The sequence below is a fragment of the Nicotiana tabacum genome, chromosome 2 (genome assembly GCF_000715075.1).
Source record: "Nicotiana tabacum cultivar K326 chromosome 2, ASM71507v2, whole genome shotgun sequence".
Lineage (NCBI taxonomy): Eukaryota > Viridiplantae > Streptophyta > Magnoliopsida > Solanales > Solanaceae > Nicotiana > Nicotiana tabacum.
Genome location: NC_134081.1, coordinates 69,199,604 through 69,221,500, shown reverse-complemented (window position 1 = coordinate 69,221,500; position 21,897 = coordinate 69,199,604). Strand labels below are relative to the sequence as shown.

General features: G+C 36.9%; 1 protein-coding gene across 2 annotated transcripts; it reads right to left on the bottom strand.

The window, feature by feature from the left end:
- Window positions 1-553: 553 nt before the first annotated feature.
- LOC107824554 (regulator of nonsense transcripts UPF3) lies at window positions 554-16,727 on the bottom strand. 2 transcript variants are annotated; one of them, XM_016651348.2, is made up of 12 exons: window positions 16,223-16,727; window positions 13,728-13,834; window positions 13,379-13,474; window positions 13,191-13,289; window positions 12,961-13,040; window positions 11,921-12,031; window positions 11,241-11,385; window positions 5,555-5,628; window positions 3,927-4,341; window positions 3,389-3,498; window positions 3,240-3,293; window positions 554-1,227 (listed from the first exon to the last, which is right to left on the bottom strand). In XM_016651348.2, exons 1-11 carry the CDS (start codon window positions 16,354-16,356, stop codon window positions 3,255-3,257), a joined length of 1,410 nt encoding a protein of 469 aa, XP_016506834.1. In that variant the 5' UTR covers window positions 16,357-16,727; the 3' UTR covers window positions 554-1,227; window positions 3,240-3,254. The 2 variants fall into 2 exon arrangements, with proteins under 2 accessions (XP_016506834.1, XP_075089868.1); XM_075233767.1 differs by having other exon boundaries at window positions 3,927-4,263; window positions 16,223-16,725.
- Window positions 16,728-21,897: the final 5,170 nt, after the last annotated feature.

Below are 21,897 nucleotides of genomic sequence, written 5' to 3'. Positions count from 1 at the left end.
ACTTAATCATTGAAACATTGTTACCGGGATTGAAGGTTGGCTCCGACCTATGAACAAAATGGAGCTAGTACTCAATTTTGGTATGTTCCACTTCTCTGCAAGGTGATGATACCATTAGCTGTGGACAACAAATACTTAGACTATTGAATTCCTAGTTCGAAATTAGAATACACTAGATTTCTGTTCCTATTTGAAGCACTTCAGTCTTTGTTGGTGGCAAAATGAGACTTTAAACCAAAATTACTAGTGGGAGGAATCCACCGCAACTCTCTTTTCTAGGTGTGTTCCAAGTCTATTTATTGGAAAATTGGTCCGAATAGAGTTGCCTCTTAGTCAACTTTGCGCATTCAATGGAAACAAGTGTAAATTCATACTTTTTCAGTGGCTATGGACTTGAACAGATCGTTTCACATGATAAGATCTTTCCCTCGATTGTTACCACACTATAAAAATATTGGAAACAAGTAGCCCTCAACCTCGGGGTTCCTCTTGTTGGGAAGGGGAAGAACTGAAAGCAACTCAAGTAAATCGAATAAATGAAAAATTAACGATCTACAGAAATAAAATTGTTTAATATATAAACTGCACTATTATTTTGAACGGCTGGATGGATCAACACCAAAATGCTCTTTCATTTTACCAACAAAACTTACCCTAGCACACCCCAACAGCACACAAGTAATGGGAATCCTATTGTTCAATGCTTCAGCACTTGGATTTTGCTTAGATTAACTAGCTAAAACAAGCCCTACCTCCAAAGTCAAGCCTAGAATTAATATGGGGTTATAGACATATGAATAAGTAGTGTGGGCACTTTCCGTGATCCCACATTTGTATTTACAGTTCAACAAAAGCTAAGTTGCCATCTAAGAAACTATATTTTCTTGATTATCAGCCGAGTCAAAGGCAGGAACGAGGATATCCACAGCTCTGATGGTGAAAAGACGCCGTCACAAGGAACACCAGCCGAAAATTGTGGTGATATGTCAGTAATATGACTTTCTTCCCTCGTGCTCCTATTCCTGACCATCTTTGATTCAATATGATCAAAGATTAATTCTACGGTGAACACCAGTGCCTGTAGCACCCTGGTGTATCGAAGTTCCATTTGAGGTCTTTGAATGCACATCGTTGCTCTAGCAACCTTGCTCACACCTGTTCTGCCCAGCAAAGAGCCCAGCCACTATATCGTTGCATACTTGATATGGTAAACAACCAAGTATTTCACTGTAGAAAAATCAGATAATACAATTGAAGACATCAAAAAATGGTTAATTTCTCAATCAAACATAAAATGCATTAAAGTTATGCGAGTTTATTATAAAGTAGAAACACCAGATAATACTATTGAAGACTATCAAAAAATTGTAAACAACCAAACATATCAGACATTAAAGTTCTCGGTGTTCATTTTCAAAACAAGTGCAGCCATCTTTCTCTCTCTTCCCCCAACTAGGTCCTGTCCCTGCCCATGAGTTTTTTTTCCCTTTGTGGGGGTGGGGGTGGATGGCAGTTTTGCCTTGTTAAACTTGCCAATAAGATCTAGGTACCTAAATCAAACCAAGTGGCATGGAGGAATAGAAAGACGGAGATATGCGAAGAAAATATACAAAATTGCAATACTGACATTTTTGGTGACTATTGGAGTAACCAAGACAAGAAACACTCAACTTTTCAAACAAGGGCATCTTATATTTATATTTGATAAAACCCACCAATGAGCCTAGTCTGGAATCCAACTATTTCTTTTCAGCCATAAGGGAAATGCATAACCGTCAAGAGTCAATGAGAAAGCATGACGCAAACAGTGTTATTAGAAACCATCATTTTATTGCTTAAAACGACGAAAGATGCAAAGAGGGGTCATCGCCTCATGGGAGAAACAATGCACTTAACTTTATGAAGCACACACTACACATAGTGAGGTGCTAAGTAATTCTATAAGACCAACAACTATGCTCAGTCCCAAACAAGTTGGGATCGACTATATGAATCCTCACTTCTTCATTTAGCTCAACTCTCTATAAGACCCTTATAAAAAAATCCCTATAAGAAGCACTCGCTTCTTTGAATTCAGCTAAAGATGAAAAATAACAGATTTGCTGTTTGAGAAATAGGATTCTTTTCCACTTAAACTTCATCAAGTCTCTTCGGTGATCCTGTCTGCTTCATCTTTCTCGAGTTTGCTAACACTTATTCTTCTACTACTTACGTTTCTCTGCTTCTTTTGATTTGCTTCTTCCTTCTTCTTGTTCTTCAAACAATGTCTCTTTTTCTGTTACTTCTAGGATAGGGAGTCATCTTCTTATACTTCAGTTTCTGGGTTTCTCTCTTGCTTCTCCCTTCTACTCTCTTGGTACAATTATTAAAGCAATTACGATTATATATGATATTGAATATTACAAATGAAAATTAATTCTTTTAATGACGTTTGATTAAATTTGAAAAATTCACTCTGCCATTGAAGTTATCTTTCACTGTTCTTGTTGAAATTTTATTGGTTTACTTTGAATTATTGTATTAGTATTGTAGTTTTTGTGTAATGGATGCTCGAAATAACTGAATTTAATGGCAATTTAATGTTATTGGTACTAAAGACATTTTTTTCTGTAGTTCTGGTGAATTGTGCAATTCATCTGTGTGCTTTGCCACTTCTCACTTAAACCCCCACCTGGCCTTGTCAGTTTTTGCACTTTATTGTTTTTAAAAATATTGGTGGCAGATATGTTAATGCCAGTTAGGCCAACACCAACAAAATGTATAAAAGTACAAAGGAAACCAAATGTAACGGGGAAAAGTGTCAGTTTTCAACCCTGACACTAGTTACTGATGGATACAAGAAAAATGGGCCAGTAAATTCCATTACCCTGAGCTGCTTTAGACAAAGCCTCAAACTGCATTATAATCCAGGACACATCCATCACTCCTCACACATATTGTTGCCTATGGATGAACATAAACTGCGCCTTTGTGTGTTCCAACAAAATGAAATTGCATGCTTAACCTAATAGACTGCACTTACCCCCAAAGAGATGGTCCCAGGCTTTCCAACCATCAAATTAAAAGAAGTAAATATCATAATACCTAATCCCTCTGTTAACCTTATATTTTAAGGTGTCAGCTATTTAGGAATGTGTAGTGGTGGGTGTCATGCATTCACTTCCTTTGCCGAATATGTCTGTGGAAGAAGAAAATTCAAGTAAACACAAAGTAAACACCACATGGACCACGAAACTTACCATTAAATAACATAACTAAGAACCAGAACTTGACTTTTGAACCCACACTTGTTTCTGCATTTACATCATAGTCCATGCAAGCACATTAGTAAATGTACATAGTAAAAGCAGAGATAAGTACAAAATAAGACTTTAAAAAGAAACCAGACCTCAAGAGAATTGTAGGCAGAAGTACCTCCCCTTCTCACGGGTTTTCCTTCCCCAACAGAAGGTCCATCTGCATCCCTCAAACCACGACGACTACCATGTTTATAGTTACCTAGATTCATCAGAAACTTTTGAAGTAACCACAAAAGAACCAATAGCTACGAGACAAGAAAAAATTAAGCATAGTATTCATGTAGAACTCAGCACAATCATCTCATGGCCTAAAAACAAAACTATCCATTATCAGCAGAAGAATGAGAATTACGCCCACTTCGAATCAGTCTGAACTCACAGCCGTGCGCGCTTGGTACATCATTTTTCGCTTCTCCTTGACCCCCAGAAAAAAAGAGTACGATTTCAAGAGAAAAAACTGAACTAAAGGTAATCTTACATACAGTGAAATATTTAGCTACAATTACGAGGTAAGACGCATACACTCCTTTGAAATCATAAGAGTTTATTTTCCAATCAGAAGATTTTGAGAATGTATCCATCTGGAAAAAGGGCAAAACTAGTTATTAGTGATACAAGTGAACCAACCTTCAACAAAATCTCGCACTTGGGAAGATTGTTCATTACTGGCCTGTGAACTATCAGCACGGCGAAGAGGAGCCCAAACACCACGATCAGGCCTATCTCTATTCCTAGAACGTCTTTCTTGCTTCTCAATGTGGACAACATGCAAGTCATTTCCAGCGACCTTATCCTCATTAGCTCCACTAGTATCCTTCTGAAACAACTGCATACTTGGTGGCCGAGGAGGTCTCTTGTCCTTATCCTGTATTTGAAGCTCTGACTGAGATGCTGATTGATTCTGCCGAGCATCCTTGAGAAGAATACTTCTGATGATCTTGCCACTTGCCTCTTGGCGCTGGTTCTGTTTTGGAGCAGATGAACTAGGTGAATTCTTGAGAGTAGATGCCACATTCTGTTGAGCTAATGAACCACCAGAAACCTACACAGTTAAGAGAAACAAGACTATGTCCCAGATGGCAGACAAATTCGAACTGAAAGTATAACCTGAGAAAATATTGATGTGTTATACCTTGTAACACAAAGTTGCAAGTGAAAATAAACATCATTAAACAACTATGTAGAGGCAATAATCCTCTCTAACAGGGGAACCACAGCTTGCAGAATCTGATAATCACATCAAAATCCAGAAGCTTTAGAATGTCATGCCTCCAGACTTTCTCATTCAGGCAAGTAAACCCATAAAAGATATAGTACAATGTCTTGAACATCACTTTGTCTTTTTTACTTAATATAGAAGTTTACACCAAGTATTTCATCTTCCAGGGAACAATACCACGTCAAAGGCACCTTTTCTCTGTCAGGGTAATCCATATAATTTGGTAATAAATAGATTACTATATTAATATGGTTTCAGTACTACCTACGTACTGTTTTGCTACATATGAAATATAGATAAGTTACCAGTTTCCAAAAAAAAAAATAGATTACTATATTACAGTCACCCAACGGGAAAGCGATCTACTCTTAGATTTTGTCACCTCAAAAATGAAGCAATTAAATCCATATAGGAAGAGGTTACAGCAAATTCTATGAACATATCGATCATAGCCGGTTCAAAAATTGTTGGTAACAAAGAATAAGAGCAACGACACAGCAGATGACTTCATTCATTCAAGCTAAATGGTATTAGCAATAGGTCTAAAAAATCTTCGAAAGATCTAGTATCTTTTGTCTCGGTCGCTTTACCAATAAAACGGAAACTGTTCTGCACATGCTATCATTTTACCCTTGGTATAGAGAGGCAAAAGAGGTTACAAAAAGATACTATATAGCAAGAGGTTACAGCAAATTCTATGAACATATCGATCATAGCCGGTTCAAATTTGTTGGTAACAAAGAATATGAGCAACGACACAGCAGATGACTTCATTCATTCAAGCCAAATGGTATTAGCAATAGGTCTAAAAAATCTTCGAAAGATCTAATATCTTTTGTCTCAGTTCGCTTTACCAATAAAATGGAAACTGTTCTCCCTTGGTATAGAGAGGCAAAAGAGTGTCAAGGCCCTTCAATGTTCCCTTCTCTTTCCACCCCCCCCCCCCCCACACACACACACACACACAAGGACCCTCCAAAAGATAGTTAAAAAAATAAAAGCTCACTCCTCCTGCTACTAAAGAAGTAAAACTTACATTAGGACCTTCTTTTTCCTTCCCCTTCAAGAGCAGGATTTTCTTCTTCCCACTATCAGCAGTTACAGAACGACCTGAAAAAGATTAGACAGCATTATAGGTACTTTAAACAAAATGTAACTTGTACAAGTAACAATGACAAGAATGGTGCAGGGGAGGACATTCTGATTATCTCCAAAACTAAATGATGAAAGCACAAGACCCTATGCAAGTAAAATATCTCTACAACAATCAAATAGACAATAATTCAACCAAACTTCACACTCTAAACTCCAACCAAGTGATAAGCATCCAAGACACCAGGTTGGCTTATAAGATAGAAAAGACACCGAGTCCGGAACTAAAATATTGTAAATTTTGACTCGAGACAAAAATAGGTGGAAAAAAATGTTGAGGACCATATTATATATAACGCATCTAAAACATGCGCTATACCTTAACGGTCAGTTACCCCGTTAAGGTGTAGCACATGTAATATATGCGCTATACTCAGTATTTGCAGCCATAATAATTGACTGCATAGTGCATCAATTATATGCGCTATGTACAAAGAGCTTCTATTTCCCTGTACTGTAATGAGAATGACATAAGTTTGAGTCTAAAAGTCTGCATAAAAGGATTCGGAAAGATATTTGTGATCACGTATTCATAAAAGTTGAAGGTTGACTTTAATAAGATGGTGTCATTTTACTTTTCATACACGTTTATCTTCCCCCAAAACCCCCAACCCCAAAATAATCTTTTCTTGTTATTTTTCTTTAACTGCCGTTCCATCGGAATTAGAGGGGGAGAATAATGTCCTGAGAAGATCCAGAACTTAAATCAGTGGTTCTTGAATTACATTGCACCTACTACTATTATGTGATAATAATGCTAACTTAACATATGTAAAGTTAAAAAACTGCTAATAGTAGTACTTTTGCACCCATTTCAATACATTGAATTCAGAGGGGTGGGTATTTGGATGGAGGAATTTAATTTTAATAATGCAGCTTGAGAAACATTCAAGAATTTATATATAGATAGAGAATAAGATAATCAAATTGAAAAATACGAAATATCAACTCATTGTGATGTTGAAGATATAATTAAGTAAATAAAAGTGTGTTTCTTTCTAACATCTCAAGTCACACACTTCAATATACTATCAGAGCAGAGCGAGGAGTGAGGTACTGAATTCAGTACCACCGCCATTCAATATCAAAAAGAATTTTCACGTGCTTCACTCATTAAAAAAAATCAAGCCCGCACTTGAGTAATCTCTCGACAATTTACAATCAACAAGATTGTCATCCACAGCTAGAACATAGGGTTACTCAGATGAAACTGTTGAAGAAGATGCATAAAAATCCATTCTTTTCTTTTTTCTTCACTTGACAAAGTATAATAATAATAAAAGAAGGTAGAAGAACATGCAAGAAAATAGAGAAGAATCAAGAATGGAAGTGTAAAGAAAAAGCAATGTGGTTTGTGGGTATTTATAGGAAAAGAAAGATACTTGGAATTTCTTGGGAAGATGAAGAAAAAGATTTTGAAGAAGGTGGGGGTTGGGTATGTTTATACATATAATTGATGCGCTATGCAGTCAATTATTATGGCTGTAAATACTGAGTATAGCGCATATATTACATGCGCTATACCTTTTTTTCACCTATTTTTGTCTCTTGAGTCAAAATTTACAATATTTTGGTTTCGGACTCCAGGGGAGGATATTCTGATCATCTCCACAATTAAATGATGAAAGCACAAGACCTTATGCAAGTAAAATATCTCTACAACAATCAAATAGACAATAAATCAACCAAACTTCACACTCTAACCTCCAACCAAGTGATAAGCATCCAAGACACCAGGTTGGCTTATAAGATAGAAAAGACATAAGATATGCAGTGCAATTAGTAACTATATCAAGATATCCTTTCTCTTCTCAACTTAGACTTGGGTCTCCTACTTGTGTACATCCATCAGAAAATTTTGATAAAAACTTTTCTTGATAAGTATATTAAGTTGACAAAAACATAGAAAATTATCCATTAATCTCTTTTTTGAATGAAAAATACAAACAGCAGCTAGCTATGACCCAGAATTTTTTCATGCAACAGAACGACTCTTCCCATAAAGTACTACCTTGGCCCCGCCTTTTAGGTGAAAGGACAAAGACCCATTTTTGCATTCGGGGTTTTTCTAAGAGTTGTCCATGTTTTAAGAGAATAAAACTTTTAGTTACAAAGAAATAGTCAAATGCATAAAGGATTCAAGTTGTACGTCCAAATGATACCAAATCTTGGGAATGATGTCAGTACTGTGAAATAACAAAAGGAATTCTATGTGGGCCACCTTTTATTGCACTATAGTTTTACTTCTGAACTATGGTCCTTGATGATTGCAGCGGTCAACCTTCAATGGGAACTTCCCCGGACATCAACAAAGACAATGGCGAGAAGGATATTGAATAAGTGGATACAAAGAAAAAGAAGCTGTAGAAACTCGCTCCTTTTTCACATCAGCATAGACAATGGCGAGAAGGATATTGAATAAGTGGATACAAAGAAAAAGAAGCTATAGAAACTCGCTCCTTTTTGCTTTTTTGGGTCTTGAGAATGAGAAGAAATAGGAGTACTTTCGAAGGGCTAGAGCAACCATTTGTTGAGGGTCAAAATATTATCTTTTACTCCTTTGTTCCATTTATGTGGCACTCTTTCTTTTATAGCATGTTCCAAAAAAGAATGACACATTTTCTATAATTAGAAGCTCTTTAACTGTAGACTTCCCATTTAACCCCTTATTAACATCTTACAACCACAAAAATTAATGCCATGGCATGTTTTAGAAAACAAGATCTAAGGGTACTTTAGATATGTCCAATCAAGCACCACCATATAAGATGGTAAGGAGGGACTATTTCTTCTGTTAATTTTGGTGTAAAGTGGAAATACTAGCTTTTATTGAGAGTTGGCTATAATTTGGGAGGCTCAATGCACATGATCACTACACCTTTGTGAATATCATATCATCCCGGTGAAGTATAAATGAACTCTTTTGATTTACCAAAAAGATAAAGACAGAATGTTTCAGTTATAGCTTCTCTGTATATCACACAAACCAAGCTCACACAAGTTTTATCTATCCAATCAAAAGCCAAGTCCAACAAAGTCAAATAGCTTGCATCTCTACTCATGTAGCATAGTATATCCTCACTCGAGGCCAAGATCAGCTAGCTAACAAACAAAGAGAAATGCGTTTTGGCTTAGCTTGATTATCCAACGAACATATCTCAAATAAAATTTTATAGAGTAATCACAAAGCCGGTATGTTTTTCTCTCGACTCTCGGAAATACTGTAAAGATATTCTATATTGTAATACAACAACAGCACTCAAAGTGTGCCGAAAGTCTATCGGAAATAGCCTCTCTACCTGCACACTGTAGGGGTAAGGTCTGCGTACACACTGCCCTCCCCAGACTCCACGTGTGGGATGTTGTTGTTGTTAACAACAGCACTCAAAGAAAAGGTTTCATATGACGTATACCAATTCAATAAAAAGCTAAAATCCAAAACTAAGATAACTAATCATAGCACAAATATTTGTGATATGGCAGGCCGGTTATGTGTTATCGTTCCCTACTCCTCTACCTTTTCTGGCTATCATTTGGCATTAACATCATAGAAGAAGTGACTTATATAAGGGGGGGAGTCTTCCTCTGAAGTCTGAACATCAAGGAGGAGGAAGATTAGGTTGATCCTAACCGAATGATGATGAATTACTTCTGTGGCAGTACCCCAACAAGATTGAGAGAGGGCTCAGAAGAGAGGGCGCTACCCGGGTACATAAGTATTAGGTCCGCCAGCGCACACAAGTATTCTCCTGTCTTTTTTATTTTGGAACACAAACCTTTATACACATTGATGCTTGTTTCTTTCAACATATTTGTTAAACTGATCGAAAAAGATCACAGAAAAGAAGATATATGATTGTCATAGTTCTTTGGTTGTTAAGACTGAGCAAAATACTAAATATAGTTCAAGAAAATCAAAAGTCTCCGCGGCAGGTTAGTGTAGTTTATTTTCCTAAAAAAACCTCCAAGACACAAATAAAAAGCTTGGAGGTCTAGACACAGAACTTTTACCTCCTTATCCACCCCACCCCTGCCTTTCATACTCTTACACTACGGCCTGCTAGATCACCCTTGGGTTTTTTGTTAAGTTTCCTACATCCACGTTCTCCACTAGCAAAGCTATGACGCTGATCTAACTGCTTTTAGCAACAAAAAAAGTACCAGCAGTGCAGCTTCTTTACCTTTAATCTAAATCTCCTTAAAATGTGATCTCCCTTACACTTGTTATTCCTCTCAAATGCATTAACATAAGCAGTCATTAACATCACAAAATCCATATGTTTAATTATTCCTATAAAATATTAAGATAGAACATACTCTTCTCATCACAATTTAACGCCCCTAAAAGTGAACATTTTTTAATAAGTCATGTAAAGTGAACTTTTAATTCACACAGAAAAAGACTTCCCATGGAACCAAAGTTATACACTATTAAATCTGCTTCCACTTTTCTACTATTAGCAAAAAAAAAAATTGGTCCCCTGACTCTATCCTTTACTTTTCCCTTTTTATTCAGCAAGTAAACTTCTACTAGATATTCAGGATACAAATTTTGGGTTCCTGTACGGATAATCATGAATGTATCCTGCCGATATATCGGTGCACTCTACAAGTACTTTATTTATCCCTTACTGTAGTAAAGGTTGAAAATCTAGAATATATAAGTTCTACCACTAATTTGGAGTTCAAAGAAAATTTGCTTCCATTTTCCAATTACTGAGTTTCATCACATCAACATGGTCAAATAAGAGGAATTCCTTCTGCTTGGTTCAAAAGCTAGCGTTCCGGGAGAATCTAGTCATTTAGTAACTATCTCTGTAAAAGCAAGGGGTAAAGCTTCTGTGAAAGCTTTCCCCTCATGTAGTCGTCGGCCTTCCCCAGCCTCCCTTCGTCGCTTATGGCGAATCTGCGAGTTAATGAGCAAGTGAATGAACGAGCCATGGTCCTAAAAGAAAATGACCCTCTTTGTTTTCTTTTCTTCCTTTCCCCCGTCCTTTTTTTTTTGTTTTGGGGAGGGGGGTTATTTTGTCAGAAATAATTTAGTTAGTCCATCATATTCAGTCAAAACACCATTTTGATTGATAGACACCCTCACAGGACATCTCCCTCTATTAGATAGAAAAAGAATCACTTGAACGGGCAAATGCATTAGCTCACAAACACAGCCCATGGGGACCAAGTGCTTACCAGAAGATGTCTTACTTTGTTTTGGTCCTTCTCACGCAATTCAAGAATTGCAAAACATTCTACCCTCATTCTGCATCTATCCAATTCAATTAGTTTGTTTTTCACTGAAATATTAATACTTCATCATGTCAATATGGCAAAATAGTTGAGACTTTCTTCAGCTTGGTTTAGGTCTTCCTTGTTGGGTGGCGCGGGTGGGGTTTTTTCATGCATGCTCCTTTTACAAGAAAGAGGTTAGATAATCTGTCATATTCAGTCAGAGCATTTGGACTGTTAAATGCTCCTCTAACCCCCAACCCCAAAACAAACAAAAAAAGATGTTAATATCAACTGTATTCTGTAGTAAATCTGTTAGAACTACGATAAAAAAAAATAAGACATACCAATTTCCCCTTCCACTAAATCAATCCCAGATCCAGGAGCAGAGGTTCCAGACTTGTCAGAGAGCTGCTGATCATCACGTTTTGGCACTAGAATGTATGATTTGTCCTTACCATTTCCAGCCTTAGAACTGTCCCGTAGAACATACTGCAGAACAAGGTGGTAATTCCGTAAGCAATCTAAGATAAGAGTTACTGACAACATGTCAATAAACAAAAAAATCCCCAACAAGTAGCAGTTTTATGGTCAATACCCAACATGAAAAGACAAAAACTAAACATGTGCATCTGCGTGTGTGTGTGTGTGCGCGCGCGCATAAGTTTATGACCAAACTAACAAATATCTGGTGCAAAAATTGAATAAAACATGCTTCCAGGCTGTTATAGAGAACAAGGAAACTAGCAATGAAAAGCTCAATTACAAGGCAAAGCTACAAAAAGCAAAAGCAGAGTAAGAGCGGTGAAGGACCAATACCATCCTCATGTACAAGCAGGCATATAGATCAAACCAGGTCAGGTTTTACAATGAGAGACAACTGAAAGCAGGTCAAGAGTAGAGAATGGTACACTTAGACAAGGCCTTCATATTCTCTGAACTAGAAAGGCAAATTTATCATGTATAAAAAAGGCATGGACTAACCCCAGTAGTCCATGGCCATTAGTTTGGGAAGAAGAGCATGTACCATGGTCGTAGAAGTCCTCTTTTCAGAGCCTCGTTTAGATGCAGCTGAGCTAGGAGTTCTTGAGGATGTGCCACCAACCCTTTTGGTTGATCTTCCATTAGATATAGATCTCTGACAAAAACCAAGTCCAATAAACTTGGTGTCATTTATTACTTGGGGGAAGTTGCTCAAAATAGTGATACAATAATTTCTTTTAATAAGACAAAAGAGACCATATTCAAAGAGAAATTGTAGAGAATGCAATGGAATCTTCTATATGAATACAAAGTAAGCAAAGGAAGACTGATGAAGGAACTTTAAGAAGAAAAAGACTGAAGATTAGTCCTCAAATCAGCTTCTGAAGCATTTATAGATAAAGTAATAATATTTTAATATAGAAGGACAAAAAACACCCGTATAAAGAAGTATCAGCTTCACAAGAACGTAACACAATCTTTACCACAAGATGCAATTCAACTATATCTAGTTCTTCCAACTATTTGTCCCCTATACATCAATTACCATCTATTAATACCATCCACAATGGTACATAATTCACCCTCAAAACTTCAGTTCCTTATATAAAAGAATTCATTAATAAAAACGCCAGATTAACAGGGGCATTTTATTTAGTGAATAAGGAAGGTTAGAAGCTCATTCTGGTAAAATATCCACAAATAACAAAACCTTATTTACCAACAGGTAGCTCAAAGTGGAATATGTACAGCTTCTTCAATTCTTTGAGCATAGATCTCATAACTGAAACAGAAAGATAAAAGAAAAAGAGGAGGTTCCCAATATAAAAATCCACTTCAGACCAACTGATGAAACTTTTTTCTCGGTTGCTCGCGTCCTCAAGTCAGTCAACAAAGATAAACACAAACTAGTTTAATGACGTGGAAGAATTAATATTTTCCCATCTCTTTTTCACAACAGATAAAAGCATGGAGCACCTACAAGTAGAAAGCTGCACCTCGACAAAAACAGACAGCAACTAGTTCTTTGCTAGTAAAGTTTGAAAATCCCAACATTAGGAATTTCGAAACAGGAAAGTTTCCTACCCGAGCTCCACTCTTCGCAGCTCTTTTCTGACGTATATAATCCATTAATGGAGTAACTATAGGAGCATCCTTTGCTGAGCCTGAAATACAGAAATAAGTGGAACTTCAATTTCAAACAACATGCACTCCACCTTCATGTTTTGCTCCAACAACTCTCATTTTGATAAATAAGATCTCCATTTGATGCACAACGAGAGTAGGACAAATGTTCTAGAGATGTTCTAACTGACCAGCTCGTTCAGCCTCTTTTCTCTCCAATTGTATCTCAGCACTTGGAAGATTCTCAACAGGCTTTGCAAGAAATTCAAGGAACTCCAGATATTCAGGATCTACAAGTGCATCAACAAAATTAACGTAACTGCAGACAAGATAGAGATAGCACGTACGTCACATGCAATCAGCTCATCAAATTTAATACCTTTCAGTATGGTCGCTTCACGGGCATCCTTCTTGGACCAGTGCTTTGGAACACGCTGTGAAGGAGCATACTCGACAATTGTTTTGAACTGAGTGCCTAATATAGACATTCCCGGGAGATGAAAATAATAATTTTCCAATCAAAAGATTAGATCACTACGCAAGATAGATCGAGCAGGAACCAGAAAAGAAATAGTGCAACACATAATAGTGTGTGACAACCAAAGGGACCAAAGAGACACCCAATAGCAAAAGCTGAACCAAAATAAATAAACAAATAAATCATTTTCAAATTTCATCTTGATGGAAGGAATGCCCAATCGATCTCTTGTAACTGCGCTTGAGCTTACCTTTCTCATTCACAAACACGTGTCCATCAAAGAACTCAGCGAACTCAATAACATCTTCTGTATTTCTAAAGTCAATATAGGCTCTTGAATAGCTTTGATGCTTCAGGCTGCAGAAGAAATTTTTAGCATAAAAGTGTCAACAACGCCAATGTTGAGGAAAATGAATCAAACTATACCAGTCTAAAGTAAGTATATTCATGTTTCAAACATACCATACTTGCACAATTATCAGCTTTTTAGGTGGAGAGGGCTATCAATCATTTCCCGAGACATTATAGAATAGAGGAAAGGAAATCTTTGTTTTTTATGAGAAAGGTCAAGAAAAGGAAATCTTTGTTAAATAATAGAAAAAAAGCAAAAACTAAGCAAAAAAATCTGACCAGTTTCGGACTTTATGCAAATAAAACCATGCATAAAAGTTTTTCTGAATAGGAATAAAACCATACATAATATTTTTTTCTTAGCAAAATGGGAAAGACTTCATTAATAACAAAAATACTCCGGACCCCAAAAAAATAACATACAATACCGCATACACAAATCTGAGGCAAAAGCTAAAGTGATACTGGACACGGCACGGAGAGCTCTAATTCAAACACAAACTACAGATACGCAACCATCGAGCTGTTATAAATGTAAACCTAACTTGCTTTCCCTTCCCTGGAGAACTAGTTGGATACACAGAAAATGGATAAATCATGAAACTCCATACTTGTAGGTACCAAGAACATTGCACTTTGTTCAAATCATTTCACAAAAAGAGAAGACTACAACAATATACTTTTTTATAACTGCAATGTCCAAGCCAACTTGTGCACCTCGATTATTCCAACATGTACATGCTATTTTCCCCAAAGCAAGTACCAGATAATTTTGTCCATCAAGGCTTAGGCAGATGAGGCAAATCACTAAATGTCTTTTGTCTCTGTTATAAATTCGAACCCTGGACTCACATTGGTTTTCACCAACTTCATGGAGGCTACACCTTTTTGTGCAATGCCAAACAACATACTTAGACTCCATACCAAACACTGGAGTATACAATGACACATGAACACAGTTCCTAGCCTAAAAGAACAACTCAATGCAACTCATTTCCTTTTGAAGCAAAAAACCTATGGATAAACCAAAAAAATTTCTTTTTTAAAATTTTATTTTTTTATACAGTGGTGTAGTCAATTGCACACACCTCGACTAATTTACCGAGCATTTGTTACCTCTTATCAGCACAGCTACCGGGTAATTCTATCCATAAAGGCTTAGGCAGATGAAAAGAAATCACCTAGTGTTTTGAACCCTAATCTTCCATGATCTTTCCCCCACTTCATTGACCACTAGGTTACACCCTCGGGAGCAAATGGTTTTTTATTCTAAGGCTTGAACCTGAGACATTTGGTAAGGAACTAAGGATAGAGAATCCCAACCATCTCTCCATAACACCGGTGCCCACATTATTTAAATTTCATAAAGTGAAAAGTTAATATTATATATAAAAACAAGATTTTGCTAATAACACCATGGCGTAGTACGTTAGCACCATATTGATTTCCTTTCCTTTTAATACCCCTCACTATCTCATCAATACCAGGGGGTTTTTTATTCTAAGGCTTGAACCTGAGACATTTGGTAAGGAACTAAGGATAGAGAATCCCAACCATCTCTCCATAACACCGGTGCCCACATTATTTAAATTTTATAAAGTGAAAAGTTAATATTATATATAAAAACAAGATTTTGCTAATAACACCATGGCGTAGTACGTTAGCACCATATTGATTTCCTTTCCTTTTAATACCCCTCACTATCTCATCAATACCAGGGGGTTTCAGGCATTCCTTTAAAACAAGTACCACCTTACTACCCCCTTCTGTGGAGAAGGAACATTTCAAGATATGTGTTTCTAATGGGCATTAAAAAGATGGCTATGGTGAAACACAAAGCAAAGCATAATTTTGTAAACACGAGCAAGTATGTCAATTATTGAATGCTACTACATCAATACCCCCCCCCCCTTTTTCCCTAGTGCTGGATCAAATAAACTCTTACATTTCTTAATAAATATGAAAAAAATGAAACACTCCAGAAATACTGAACTTCATCTGACACATAACTCACAGCAACAAGTATCCACAATCACAAGCTTAAGGAATTAATAGCACTAAGATAAAGCATAATAAAGGGAAACTGGAAAAAATATAAAAAAAATAATATAAAGTCACAAGCAATATCCAAAAGTAAAGAGTTACTACTATAAGTAGTAACAATAAATAGACAAATCACATAAATATCAGTTATTTGCTGTAGAAAAGAAACCAGACAAAATACAAAATATATAAAAAATAATAATAAAGCTGCCAAGCAATATAAATAACGATTACAGAAGATATTGTAGTCAGAAACCACATACATACAAATACAAAAACATAATTTTGTATACAGTACACAAATACATAAAATTAAAAAAATTCTTAATTGCTATTTATGGAAACCCTAACCTCGTCTTGCCAGGGCGAAAAGTGAACCAGTTGTACCGACCAGCGAAGCGAGAATCAACCTGCTCGAGAAGCGTGGACTGAGAAAGCGTCGGCGGCAAGTGCCGCACAACGACTTTGGTTCGCCGATTCTTCATGCGACACTATAATACCCTAGGTAAATATCCAAATAATATCCAATCTAGTGAAATTTGCATAAAATATTAACTGAAAATTGTTAACGAATCACATCTTTCCCCTCTTTATCACAGTCGATCGATGAAATTCTTGTGCGCTAATTTCCAATTCCACGCGAAATGTCCGTGCATGAGATTGCTAGAGAGAGTGGAAAAGGGAAATTTCTTTTAGAGAGAGAAAGGGGCGTGAAATTACTAGCGTGACGAGAGAGGATTTTGCAAAGGAATTTTGTATTTTATATTTGTACATTACATGTATACAAGTACGTATATGCACGCTCTTGTTGTGACGTGTTGTACGTATATACAATTTGCAAGAAGTTTTGCAAATTGTGTTTGGATGACTTTTTGCAAAAAATAATTACGTACAATAACAAAACAATAATCTAATTATATTTGGTTGACCTCTAGAGTCTGATTGGATGGACATATCGTAATCGGATTTGGTGTTCAGCCTAGTAATACACGATGGAATAATTACATAGATTTAAGGCAGAATACATAAAATAACACCTAAATTTTTACTCAAATCCCTCTTACATAGCAGTTGAGTTGATTACGGTGATATTTTGACACACCAAACCTTTCAAATGCGTATTTATGACACATCACTTTTGTATTTGACCACTCTTTTCATTTTCAAATAAGTGTATATTACGCACTAATGAGATGACGACACGTGTATTAACTTAAGAAAAATAAAAAAATATTTAAAAATAAAGAAAACTATTAAAAATACTCATGTTCTTCTTCTTCCCAAGCACGGACTCCACCATCGCCCGGCCGTGAACCCCTAATCACCGAAAATCCCTCTCACTTTTTGACAAAGACATGCTTTACATGTTTCATTTTCCAAGAAAATTCCTCTCTCACCACCCAATTAACTCTCCACCACCATGAAATCCTTACTCAGCCAATGCTTTGCCACCCATCCTCCATAGTCGTCGCTCGGCACCACCATACTCCTCTGAAGAAAATATTTCCAAATTGGCACGTTTCGCGCGTTGTAAGGCCCCGAAAAATTTCACCCAAAACTCGGGATTTCGTGATGCCGAGGTAGACTTATGCGTTGATGATTGTAGAGATTCTTCGCGGCGTTCGGACTTCTTGGGTTGAACAGTGCATTGGGGAGTTGAAGAAAATTTTTGGAAGTGCAGGGCGTTTCTGCGGACTGCAGATCTACCGCAGACTGAAGCACAAATCTGGGCAAATTTTTGAGCCATTATGCGGTCCAGTATGTGGCCGCATAATCATTTCGCGGGCCGCACAACCCATCACAGATCCAGCATAAAAATTTTCGGAGGGGAATTCTGGGGCATATTATGCGACCGCAGAATTGGTCTGCGAATCGCAGACTGGTCGCAGAGTGAGGCAGAAGTGCCCAGTTCCGAAGGGCCATTATGCGGTCCATTTTGCGGACCTCAGAAGTGTTATGCGGTCGCATATGCGATCGCAGATCTGTGTCGGGGCTTCATTTTTCTAATTTTTTTTTACCCGATCCTATTTTGATTAAAAGCCCTTGGGGCTCATTTTAAAGGAAAAAACCTGTCATTTTAGAGAGAATAAGGGAGTGTTCTATAGAGAGAGAAGTAAGCCCCAAGTGCTTTGTTCATCAACATCTTGTCCAAGCTTTAAAATTTAACAAGAAATCTCATAAGCTTTTCATCCAAGAGGTAAGGTTCTATCCCTAGTCTTTAATTTCGAGTTTAGGTAGAAGACGGGTAATTGGGAGTATGTTTCTTGGGTATGAGAGTTGTTATTTACGTATGTATGTAGCTATGAGGATGGTGGGGAGGTAATTGAACTAGTATGAGTAAACTCTTTGTATTTAATTAGTTGTGGAGTGAAAAAAAATCTTGTGGAAGAACCTTGTAATCAAATTTGCACATCTAGTGTTTGATAAAATGCTCAAATGAACTGAAACCATGAATATCTTCCTAATTTGTGTTCAATTTTGCTATGTCTCTAAATAGATCAAAGTTGCTAGGATTTTCGAAATGGTGTAGTGAATTAAGGAAAGCTCAAAGGGTATGAAGGCTAAACTCTTTTTCTGGTATTGGAATTCCCGTGTTCTTACAAAACTCCATCGTGTGAAGTTCGAATATGGAACATTATTGATGTGGGGTATTCAAACTAGTAAAATCGATTTCCGATTGGCATAATGTGTCAGAACCCTCGTGTGTTAATGATTCTCTATTTTTGACTTAATTATGTTATACCCCTTTGGGGAAAAAGATCTTGTATGAAATTAATGTGATTAAACACTTATTTCTCATATGATGAAACCTTATGAACCTACTATTGCTAAGGCCAAAGGTGCTAAATGGTTGATTTGAAAGAGAACTCTTTTGTACCAACTATTATCGTTTTGGGAATCCGAAGTGTGACATTGTGAATACACCTCAACCAGCATATATTGGGGTAAGGCGGCAGGCCCCTTTGTGTAGAGTTGTGGTATTGTGAATACACCTCCATCCGCATACATTGGGGTGAGGCGACAGAGCCGCTTTGTGTAGAGTTTGTGATATTGTGAATACACCTCTACCCGCATACATTGGAGTGAGGCGGCAGGGCCGCTTTGTGTAGAGTTTCTAATATTGTAATTGTACCTCCACCCGCATACATTGGGGTAAGGCGGCATGGCCGCTTTGTATAAAGGTAGTTGTAGAGGATCCCCGACTTAAGAATTTATAAATGTTATTGAAAGCTCTTAATAAATTTGCGATGGCTTTAACGGCTAACTAAGCCTTTTATTGTTACCATGATTCATCATATCCATGTTGTATTTCCTAGTCCTTGCATAGGTTTTTGATTTTCATACTAGTACTATTCGACATGTACTAACGTCCCTTTTTTCGGGGGCGCTATATCTTTAATGGATGCAGGTGATTCCACAGCGGAGGGCATTGGCCATTGAAAACGATACACTCTCTTCCCGGTTGGCTTGGTGAGCCTCACTTCATTTCGGGGTCATGCATCTTTTGTTGTATGTGTATTATGTTTTGAGGTATAGGCGGAGCCTTGTTGCCGGCACTATCATTGTACTCTTTTGTATCTATTAGAGGCTCCGTAGACATGGTGTGGGTTGTGTATTGGTATTGGAAAGGTCAAGATGTAATGTCATATATGTATTACATATTCCACTTCAACTATGAAAGTGTATGTATTTTGAGACTTTATAAATGAAGTAACAAATGGTGATGGAATTAGTGTTGTTCATGAACCCTCTTGGTGTGAATTAATGAAGTTTACATTCTTTTTATTTATGGGTGAGTTGGGTAGAAGGAAATATAGCAGGCTTGCTCGGCCGGATTATCTCGGTTGAGCACCGGTCGTGCTCCCCGAGGCGGGGGCGCGCAGCCGTCAACTATACTACTAAGCACAACATTCCCCCACCGATAACCATTCTTCATTACCTATCCTTGAATCCACATCCACTTCCTCCATTTAAATCTACATTTTCGTTCACAGTCCTTATTTCACCATCATCACATTAATGCCAGAACAAAGTTAAAGGAACCAACGCACTACCTCAAGTAGTCAGAATAAACAACAAAAAGATGGTGAAGGTCTGATACATTTTAAGGCCAAGATATTTGATTTTTTCAGATTTTTTAAGAGGGGTTTTTGAGAAGAAAGAATGGAAGGAAATATAGGAGAAAATGTAGAATAAAATGGATAGGATGGAATGTTTTCTGGTGGGATTTTGGAGAAACAATAAACGGATTTTCGTTTCTCCATTGTTGTTGGAGAGTTGTTTGCTTGTGCTTGACAAAGAAGATGATGATTAAAAAAATGAAAAAATAAAGAATAAAAAAGGGACATGTGGCATATCAAAATTCAAAATTCACTCACCTTTTTTGTGTGAAAAGCACGCGCATGCCACGTCATAAAAGTAGTATATCATAGACACACATCTGAAAGGCTTGAGTATATAAAAATATTTCCGTGATGAAAATGTGTGTAATAGAAATTTAGGGTACAAGTTCAGGTGGTATTTTATGTATTCATTTGTTTGTTTGCGATAATGTAATTTCATGTATCATATTTGGTTGTACAAGTTTAATTATATAATTAAATATTTTTTGACTTTAAAATAAAGTTAACAATAAAATTAAATAAACTCTTTTTAGATGGATTTTTGACAAATATATGTGTATATAAGAAATAATAAATTTTATTTATTACTAGGTATTAAAAATATGGATGGAGCAGGGGAATTTTTAGAAATCATGCTAGAAATTTGTAACGACCCGATAGATCATTTCGAGTTTTAGCTATCTGTTCCATTTTGTGCTACCTTGAATAGCTTAATTTGATGATTTATGACTTGCATGCGTGGTCCGTTTTGATTTCCTGAAAGTTTAAATATGTTTTTACAAAGAAAACTTGATTTTGAAACCTTAGTTGTTGGAGTTGACCACAATCAACATTATTAGTAAATAACCTCGGATCGGTATTTTGATGATTCCGGTAGGTTCGTATGATAATTTGGGACTTTTACACATGTTTGGTTGGGGTCCCGGGTGACGCGAGGTCATTTTGATGCTTAGTGTGGAAGTTGAAAAAATGAGTTTACGAACTTTGAAATCTTTAAGTTTGATGTGTGATTCTTGATGTTATTTTGATGTTTTGAATTTCCGAGCGAGTTCGTATGAGGTTTATATCCTTGTTTGGATGTTTGGAGTGGGGGGCCGAGGGACTCGGTTGAGTTTTGGATTGATTTCTGTTTGTTTTGGAAATATTTGGTATTGCAGTCATCGCAATTGCGATGAGCTGCTCGTAATTTCGAAGAGGACCTCGCATTTGCGAAGTGTGGAAGGGGCAGGTTAGCTTCGCAATTGCGAAGCTAGAGTCGCATTTGCGACCTTCGCAATTGTGAACTAGGTGTCGTATTTGCGACTTCTAAGCTTAGGGGGCATTATCGCATTTGCGAACACTGGTTCGCATTTGCAAGTTGCATAATTGCGAACCCTGCGGCTAGGTAAAAATAGAGGATTGCGGGATTACCTCATTTTATTCCATTTTTGAGACTTAGACGTTGTGGGAGATGATTTTTGAAGAGAATTTCCCAACTCAAGGATTAGTAGCTTTAACTTATTTTTGATCAATTTTCATAGATTTTCAACCTTAAATTTAGATTTTCATAGAGTAGAATCGGGGTTAGGTAGAAGCTTAGGATTTGATATTTTTGAGATTTAGACCTCGATTTGAGGTCGGATCTCGAAATAAATTACATATTTAGACCTAGGAGTGAATGTATAATCGGGATTTGGTCTTGATTTCGAATTTCGTCCAAGTGCGGTTGACTTTTTATTGACTTTTTCAAATATGTTAAAGATCAGACCTTTTTTATACTAGGTTAGTTTCTAAAGCTTGTTTTGACTTATTTAAATGTTAATTGGCTTAGATTCGAGTAGTTTGGAGGCTTGTTGTCATACCCCAATCTAGGTAGGGCATGGTCGACACCCGGTGTTGTACTAGCCTAAGCGAACCCACTCT

Coding starts and splice junctions, on each gene's coding strand:
- LOC107824554 (XM_016651348.2), bottom strand. CDS start 16,356: ATGAAGAATCGGCGAACCAAAGTCGTTGTGCGGCACTTGCCGCCGACG. Junction 13,835..16,222: donor TTTCGCCCTGGCAAGACGAG/GTTAGGGTTTCC, acceptor TTTCTTCTGCAG/CCTGAAGCATCAAAGCTATT. Junction 13,041..13,190: donor AAAAGAGGCTGAACGAGCTG/GTCAGTTAGAAC, acceptor TCTGTATTTCAG/GCTCAGCAAAGGATGCTCCT.